The sequence below is a fragment of the Brachyhypopomus gauderio genome, chromosome 9 (genome assembly GCF_052324685.1).
Source record: "Brachyhypopomus gauderio isolate BG-103 chromosome 9, BGAUD_0.2, whole genome shotgun sequence".
NCBI lineage: Eukaryota > Metazoa > Chordata > Actinopteri > Gymnotiformes > Hypopomidae > Brachyhypopomus > Brachyhypopomus gauderio.
This window is the reverse complement of record NC_135219.1, coordinates 9833501-9842770: the sequence shown is the minus strand read 5'-3', so window position 1 is coordinate 9842770 and position 9270 is coordinate 9833501. Positions and strand designations below refer to the sequence as shown.

The 9270-nt window shown below is 39.7% G+C and overlaps 1 protein-coding gene across 2 annotated transcripts; it reads right to left on the bottom strand.

Moving 5' to 3' along the window:
* Positions 1 to 1341: 1341 nt before the first annotated feature.
* Positions 1342 to 8861, bottom strand: LOC143522948 (tumor necrosis factor alpha-induced protein 2-like). Of its 2 annotated transcripts, XM_077016961.1 has the most exons (13): positions 8650 to 8861; positions 7296 to 7944; positions 7071 to 7185; positions 6830 to 6952; positions 6596 to 6690; positions 6330 to 6422; positions 5997 to 6120; positions 3949 to 4074; positions 3675 to 3830; positions 2761 to 2882; positions 2342 to 2480; positions 1686 to 1837; positions 1342 to 1469 (listed from the first exon to the last, which is right to left on the bottom strand). In XM_077016961.1, the coding sequence occupies exons 1-12, from the start codon at positions 8855 to 8857 to the stop codon at positions 1796 to 1798; spliced, it is 1992 nt and encodes a 663-aa protein (XP_076873076.1). In that variant the 5' UTR covers positions 8858 to 8861; the 3' UTR covers positions 1342 to 1469; positions 1686 to 1795. The 2 variants fall into 2 exon arrangements, with proteins under 2 accessions (XP_076873076.1, XP_076873077.1); XM_077016962.1 differs by lacking the exon at positions 1342 to 1469 and having other exon boundaries at positions 1693 to 1871.
* Positions 8862 to 9270: the final 409 nt, after the last annotated feature.

Genomic DNA, 9270 nt, shown 5'->3' with positions numbered 1-9270 from the left:
AAAAACAGGCATGATTAATTATTTATTCATTACTGTTAGTAAATTATAGGATACCAGACAACTCAAAGGGATTATTAGGACATACATTTTGTGCTTTTGTTCATGTATTACACCTTAGGCTACGCCGTAAGTTACGGGCGGCCATGATGAACCAGATTGTCTGACCACCTGTACTGGCTCAAAAAAAACACTTTCTTATATTTCTGATAAAAATTAAACTTCCTCAGAATAAAGATAAATACTGAATTTATCTTGTATCTACGTCTGAAGTGCTTCCGATGTCTGAAATACAGGCGGTTGCCGGGTTATGTCGTAAATCGATTTTCAGCGTAAATCGGAACATACGTACATACTGTACGTAAATAACGTACTATACGCAATTATCCTATCCTAAAGCTAGCCTTTTGGCAAATACCTTTATATATAGCTGTGTTTAACTAAGGCTAAAGGCCTATCCTGACGCCGCGCACACCAAACACCAAATTCCGTTTACGACGCAGAACCACTTAGGTCCAAACAAGGCTTTATACAAGGCTTTATACAGTAAATGGGAGATGTGTTGAACCACGAAACATCGTAACTCGGGGACCGCCTGTATGATGTTTATGTCGATTGAATCGGAGCAATGTCTTCAGCACGACCAAACAAGTTGAAAACATAAACTGACCATAACAAACTGGACTTAAGGCAGGAGGGAGGTAGCTTTTCTACGTAATGTAGGAAAATCAGAAGGCGGGATGAGCCGCAAGTCAATCAAATGACACCGCCGTCATCCATCCAGCGCTGATGATCCAGTGAGAGGATATCATATCATATTTCCTCATAACATAGCACGTGTGTGTGTGGTTTATTATTATGATTTGACGGATTTTTTCCCCCCAAAAAATTCAAATGACAGAAATCTGTCATGATCACGGAGAACTTTAACCCATGCACTAGGCGAACCTTTTTTTTTTCGCGGACATGTCGGTACGCCGGAATTCCGGCGTGGCGCCTGAAAACTATCAGGCCTGTAATATATCTTGTCTTTAATACACACTTATTTACAGCAATTAATTCATTAAATAAATCTCTAATAATCTCAAATATGAATATCATGTCAAGCAGTTTTTCTGTGTCCTTTCCTCTGTGTTTGTTTAGTGTCCACCATGGTTTGCTGTGGTGCATGGGGATGCTCCAATCGATCAGAGAAAGGAGCAAAAATGTATGGTTTCCCCACTGATACTGAGAGGAGAAAAAAAAAAAAAAAAAAAAAGGTTGTCTCAACTAAGCAGGAGGAATCTTACCCTCACTAAAGATTACAACAGCAAATATATATGTGTGAGGTAATCATCAAACACACTATTGGAAAGCTTAATGCTTGATTTATTAAAAAGACTTTTATTTATCAAAGACTCCAGACAGACTCGGGTGCAGGGTGAGGGTGCTATCTAGTTGCAGGCTCCATTGAATCCCCTATGGTTCTTTGGCTTAAAGAGAGAGGAGAAAAAGACAGGAAAAAATGATTATTATGAGTGATAATGTGATATGAATTTTAATTTGTTGCACATTCTTGGTTGTTTTTAATACGTGTAATGAGTGTATACGTATCCAGTAAGTGTTCTCTAATACTGTGTATTCACCCACTATGGGATATGTATATGGGTAGATAAAACTGAGTTGTCATGTGTGAGGAGTAAACTCACCATCACTCTGCAGGCACATTTTGAGGCAGACCAGTTCATCAAAACCAAACAGGGCAAGACTAGGCTGAGAGCAGATGCTGTTCCCACCATTTTTGTGCATCGCCCCGCACTCAGAAAGAGGAAGCCCCCTGCACTACGATGCACCACTGGACCTGTAAAGACAGGGCCCATAGCTGCTGATCACAGCTATAGTGTTGACACAGGTATAATAAGTATGAACTCCTAATAATTATATTATTTCTTTAAGTGATAGAATATTTAAAACTTAATCACACTAAATAGCATGTCTTATATCCAGCAGTTTCAAAAACTGAGGAAATACATTAAAATAAAAAGGAAATAAAAATGTTAGCTGGTACTCCAAAATGCTATTATTAAAGTTTAATACCAACTGTTTCAAAATAAAGTATCAAACAAATGAATATTATTTACTAAAACATGCACTGATATAATTTAATATGTCATATGCTTTACATTTAACACAGGCTATCATGTAGAAATACTGATGCTGTTTTATAACAGCTTTAGCAGCGTATATTCTTTCATTACAGTTTTAGCAGAGTACAGACAAGAGTGCTTCACATGACCCACATCAGCGTCGGACAGATTGCAGTCTATCCAGAAAAGATACCGAAAGGTTAAAGGAATATTCTGACCTGCACTTTGCTGAAGAACTGGGGCACAGACTCAGGCTTCGAGATTTCCTTATTGGCAGTAAGGCTGCCTCTGATGCAGCGCACGTCTGAGCTGGAGAGGTTGGTCTTTAATTGCAGGAGGGCAAGGATGTGCCGTTCACTGAGAAGAGGAACCATGTAAATATGTGTTAATGCAGGTCTTTCACAGCAGTGCTTTTTAAAATAAGTAATGACATTTCAGGCTGCAGTCTCTGCAAGCATTTCTTGTGTAGCTCAGTTACCAGCTGTTGGCAGGTGCATGTATTCATTAGAATCTAGCCCTTGTTAAACATTACAATAGAAAAGTTATATCTTTATTTAACTGTGGCGTTATGTGGGTAGGGTTTAGATGACAAGCCTTCTACGCTCCTCAGAGCATGGTGTCTTTATCCATCATTTACCTGAGGTCTGGATAGGCTCTGACCAGCATAGCAATCTCTAGTTCTAGCATCCCCGTTTCCTGTAGCCTCAGAACCTCAGCCAGTTGTAGCAAGACACTCGAGAGCCATTTCTCTCTGGACCCCTGTGGGAATAGAGCAATGTGCATAATATGCACAGGTATATTATTGTAAATGTAATTCTTCTATATTAGTCACTGAAGAAAGTGAAAGTGCCTGCTATAATTCCCCGATTTCCCCAGTGGCTATTGACATGGCCCAAAATAGACTAGGTGTGTGCCATTCAGAACTGGTATTTCTAAACCCACATCCCTAAACTAAAGTGGCATTTTAAAGTAACTCAATATTATATTACACGTACAAGTACAACTCTTATACAAAAATGACCAAAAACATTTTTCTGGACAAGTCACAGCTTTTAAAGTCCTACTTTTCTTTACTACTAACTGAATACAACTGAAAGAATAATTTTATCTGTAACATGACCAATGATTTACTGGTGGCTACTAAATGTGAATTATAAATAGACCTTTTTTGCACATCTAACAAAATGGTAAATGTATCGTTTAGATAGATATACAATTAAATAATATCATAGCTTTATCCTAGCATGTCCGGAATGTGCCTGTAAGACCATTAAAGAGGTGATTGCTCAAGCACAGAGTGTACTGTATGAGCTTACATGACATCAGTTCACTGGAGGGTTTAAAGCATCAGCATGCCAAACTACACCTACTGATATTTATAAAAAATTATATTTGATCCCTTTCTGCATCAGATTATTTTATGTGCTGATGGTCAGGAAATTACCACCTTATTTTGCACCTTTTTTCTGCTTCATCTTTACATGTCTTTACAATGTGTATATACACATGTAAGATACTGTGTGTTGATCCTGTTTGTGTTTGTGTACTAACATTGTCAGTAAACAGCGTGTTGATTCTCTCGCTGTCCTCACACAGGGCCTGTGCAGCTGCTTCTTGCTCATCTCTGGTCTTCAGTTTCAGCTTCCTCTTCATCATCCTCCTCACATATTCAGTCATCACCTCGAAATGGAGCTGACTCACCAAATCCTTTAAAAACACACACACAGTAATATTGTAATAATGTGAATGTAATATTTAGTAAATTTAATTTCATAAATTTTTACCTAAAAAAAAAAAAAACCAGGGATTTAAAATTTTTGCTTACCTCCCTGCACGAAGGCTTCAAGTTTGAGAAATGCTGGAACTTGTCCTCCAAATTCCTAATCAGTTCTCCAGTTACCTCATGACTCCCAGAAAGCCAAACCTGAGTCCAGAGCTTCTTATACTGCTTCTGTGAACATCCAATGTAACTGCTATTATGTGGAGTAGATAGGTTTCCTTTTTATACGATCTTCATAATTTAGAATGTATTTAAGTTGCAATACGTTACACACAAGTGAAATTACTGTTTTTTTAAGTTATGGACAAGCCTCATTCAAGCGCTGTTATAGTGAGTCTTTAACAGCTACCTGCAAGATAGCAGCAAGCAAGGTCTCAATGTGGTCCATGGACCATCGGCCATCACATGTTCAGGATGCACGGAGGTGACATTAAAGAACTGACAGATGTGTCAAAAATGTGCACTGTACATGCATGTATGGAGGTAAGAAGACGCAGACAGAGCAATGTTTTTGAGATAATAGCAGCAGGACACAAGAAGCTAGCAGGCAGAGCAAACGTGGAATGTGAAGTGGCTGGCACAGTATACAGAAACATAGTAGTGATGAACAAACCGCAGAACAGGGCCACAGTGATGAATGTAGCAGAGTGACAGATGCACCATGTTTCTGTCTACTGAAATAAACACCATCTTTAAAACTTCACTCTCAGCTCCGTGTCCTGCCTCACCTCACAATAGGCTTATGTACAGATTTCATTTATTACATAGGTTTTCTTTTTACAAATCAGTTACATTAAAGCAGGGATTAAAATGACAGAAGGGATGGTTCAAACTTCTACGACCAACTGAAAGAAGGTAAATGCACCAGTCAAAGAAGAGCAAGACTGGTCATAAAAGAGCTCCTCAAGGACGCAAGCAGGGCATCTGTGAAATTACAAGGAGCTTCTGCAAGCCGAGCTATTCTGAAAGTGTTACAAGAACAAGGTGGACCGGTGGAAACGAAGCATCTACAAGCAGAAGCCAAAGAAGGAGAGTCATACCAGTATGCTCTCAGAGTTAACAACCTACAAGTACACGGCTTTTCATTCCAATATGAATATCTTCTTACCAAACAGTGTACACAACAGGGTATATTCTCTAACCAATAGAACTAACATGCCAATAGATGAAAGTGCAAAGGCTCCATCTGGAGCATCTAGGTGCAGAGATTCCACCTCTATAGGAATGTAAAGTACGTCCAAGGGGGGTTGTGTCTAGCAAAAGAAAATCAGCCTTAGCTACAGCGCACATGTAACGCATTATGCGTTGCGGAGTGAGGAGGCAGACAATAAATGCTGAGAAGAGCGATATATATTAAAGGGAATTCCCAACTCACGGTCGTATAAGCAGGCATGAGTCGTATCAGGAAGGAAGTTCGAACAAGAAAGGTAGATAGATATACTAACACAAGGAGTACATACAAAGCAGGCCCACAAGTGGGCAGTACAGTCTCAGAGTAAACAGGAGGGAACCGCAGACTGGCAGCGGGGATCGACAGGACCCAGTCAACAAATCACGTTCACCCACCCCCGTTCACGTTGAATTTAGTTCAATAAATTATAAAATTTAAAACTAGCATTTGTATTTGGGCGTGGAATTTCCCCTTCTTCTGAGGTGGGGAATGATGGAAAAAGTTTGAGAACCACTGTGTTATGCTAACATCGTCTACACTTGCCATCAATACTGTTCGTTTTCAAGGTGGATTTGAAGAGTAAAGACAAAATAAAGCAGCAAGAGACGTTGGTTGGTTTGTTTGTCTGTAAGTTCCCCTCAGAAAAGCCTCTGTTCTTCCTGCTTTAGCAGTTCGTAATCATGGAATAATCTACTACTGCTGACCACTGGGTGATCAGCCACAACGCTGATTGCCTTAAATGTAAACTGCTGCTAAATATATTTTTCTTGGTGAATGAAACTGTGACTAACCAAACAGCTTTGGGCAAAGCAACAGGAAGAGGTTTGTGAAAACAAGACTATGCTAAAAGTCTCAAGTAACTGTATTGGCTTCCTACAACACTAGTTTATATGATGTGAAACCTTTAACGTAAATGAGTTACCTTAAGTCCACTGTGTATTGGACTGAGAAGGTATTTGTGGCAGGAGTCTCTGAGGTCTGCTACCATGGACAGCAAAGCTGCTCTCTTGTCTGCTGAAAGACTCTGTCTCTCCTCTATATACTCCCTGTGGACATAAAGTACTGTTTTATTTTCAACAGTTCATTTTCTCACACCACACACAGCAACATTGTTTAAATCTATTGCAAGTTATTTTTAATTTATTGTAGGTAATGCAACAATTCATTTGTAACTATATGAAATTCTCTATATGCCGATTTAGGATTTATAGAGGAACTAAATTATAGGATTTATATTATAATATCCGTTTCCTACCTTAACTGTTTGATGCTAACCAGATTTGCTTGGACATTATCTGTGACATGCTTGTGTTTCCCTTTGATGAGTTTAGATATGCATTTCTTGTAGCTACAAAGAGAAAATATGTTTATACAGACATTTATTTTGCATATAGAACAAATATTTTGAAAGTTGAGTTCCAGTAAAGTGAAGGTGAAACAGATCTGTGTATAGAGGTGAAACAGCCCAGTCCAGTGATGGTCTTAACACATATGAAACAAAGCATTAGTACTGCACTTTACCTCACTAGGAAGGTATTCAGCTGATACAGAATCCTCTGACATTTATCTTCATTACCCAAAGTAGTCCGGGATATCTTCATGGTTTCATGAACAAGCTGTAAGGAGAGAGGGTGAAGGGTAAATGTGATGCACGAGGGCTGAAGGGTGTGAACTAGCTATACAAAAAACAAACCAATTATATTGTGTCAAAACACGCTGTGTCCCTTGTAGATCATATGTAATGAGTCAACATACATGTACAACGTCCAAGCCGAGATTGGAAATGAAGTATTCGTCAAAGAGCTCAGGTGTTTTGTCATCCTGCCAACGTTCTTCCTCATTTTTCAGAGCTTTGGATAGCCATTTTCTCAGCTCAGCCTATAAACAAGATTATAAAATCACTATATAGACCACGCCATTAAATACGTATATACACTATCATGATAAAATGTGTATCTTAAGGTATATATTCTGTGCTGTAGGCATGCCACAGTACCTCTGTGCATGACAGGTATTGCTCCTCCAATGACCTAAGAGTTTCTTCTGGTAACAAAGCTCCCAGTGATTCACTGTTTATGTGTGATTCCAGCTCTTTCTGTTGCATCACATTGCTGAAAGGCAATGTTCAAACACACAAAATTGTGTTGTACTCTACCAGAGGTCATCTCATTGAACATAATGAAGGGTTACATTGATGATAACACAATCAGTTTTCACCTACCCTAAATAATATGTATTAATCCAACTTAAGATGTAGGCACATTCTTCCAAGCTCATGTTGGAACGAGTCAATTCCACGAGTTTGGTGGAGAAAGCTTGATGGTAGAGCTCAGCATACATGTTGCACACATTGAACTCTGGGCTGTAGCATCCCTGTATGTCTTTAACAACTATCAGCAGGTCTCTCCGAATTTGCTTGCCCATCCGGCAGACCTTTGTGTTGAGGGAAGTGGACAGGTCATTAGCCCCGCTCTCGTCTTCTCCTGCCTGTCGCAGCCGTAGTTCCACCACCTTCTTGAGCAGTGTGTCATGAATCTGTCGACACCTCAAGGGCCTCCAACATGGACGTTGCTCTTCATCCAACTCCATCCAGTGTCTGTCTCGCTGCTCCTCTTGAAGAATGGCAGTCATAGCACTCCTCAATGTCTCCTGGTTCTCCTTGTTGAAGGAGTCCTCGATGGCTAACCACAGTTGCAGCATAAGGCTCTCATAGTTTGTGTGCAACTTGTCCTCATCATTCTCAGAGTATGCACATGGCTCGTCTGATTCTGAGATGAAGAGGTTTACCTCTTGTTCTAAAAGTTGCCTGTCAGCTTCTGCCAAATGATGCTGTTGTAGATTCTGGGTGAAATCCAGTACCACCGGGATCTCTGAAAATATACATCACTTTAATTATGTAGATATTGGGTCTGTCCAAAAACCTTGTCTTTTACATCATAGTGTGTACACTCATGACACGTAGGCTGTCCCAATTGTTAAGATACCTTAAATATGCTGCCTACTGAGATACCTTAAACTGAACGAATTTTAAGTCAGCATCAAATGGTTCCTCAGACCCTAACGCATTCGCATGATTAAACGCAAGCACAACTTTTGCCAATACCATTGAGAACAATGGCCAATACCATTGAGGAGTTAAATAAAAAGTAAGCTCCGGTCTTAGAATGACATTTAAACTTCATTTTAGTAAACAAATCCCATCGGAAAACAATATTTAACTAGTATCAACTTTGTAATGTTGCGCCATCAAACCCGTATAGAGCGACGGTTATTTATTCTTGGCGTGAAACGATCTTAACCCCACAACGCAGGTTACTGACACTTTCATCACACCTTGTTGACGCCCTCGGCGTGTCAGCACGACATTTTATCTCTGCTCTTGACATATCGCGCTTTTATATCGCTGCTTGTTGCGCCAAGACGTTTGTTAGCTGGCTATTCACATCTTGAGGCATAAATGCTAATCGTTAAATATCGGTTAGGATACTGCTTACTTAAACACCTCAACAGGTTTTGGGACAGACCCACAATGTCTGGGCTTTGAAATTAATAGAGGAAGATTTAGTAGACTGTACCTGATTGAGTGTCAGGGATGCCATCAGCAGGATCCTTCTGAGGCTTCAGAAAGAATTTTTTTATTTTGCTCAGAATTTGTATCTTCATTTTCTGTAGCTCTCTGTTGTTAACCTTTTTCAACTTCTTGATGACCCAACCAATCAGCCTCCTCCTCCTGCTCTTGTATTTGGGCCCATCACCTTTACCAGCTGTGGGCTGAGCCTCCATGCTCTGCCCCTTTGGCCTACTAGAGGTCTGAGGCTTAGCAATATGTTCCTCAGGCTGTGCCATGCTTCTCTGCATTTCTCTCATTTTCTGTTCCATCTTGGGATATCAGAAATAAGAGTCTGTTTTTGTAACACATTTTTGATAAACATGTATGACAACGTAGATTTACCTAATTTCATATAAAAAAAGATGCTTCTGAAAGTTTATATGATTAATTTACCCTCTGTTGACCCACTGAATTTAATCACTCACATATCACCATTGAACAAATCCTAATCGCCACCATGCCGATTAGAACTACTTTATAAACGAAACTAATCTAATGTTTTGCACAGCTAACCAGACATTTGTTGACAAGCAAACCAAATGGATGCCTTTAACATAACGTTTGACCTGCAGCCAGTTTGCACAGA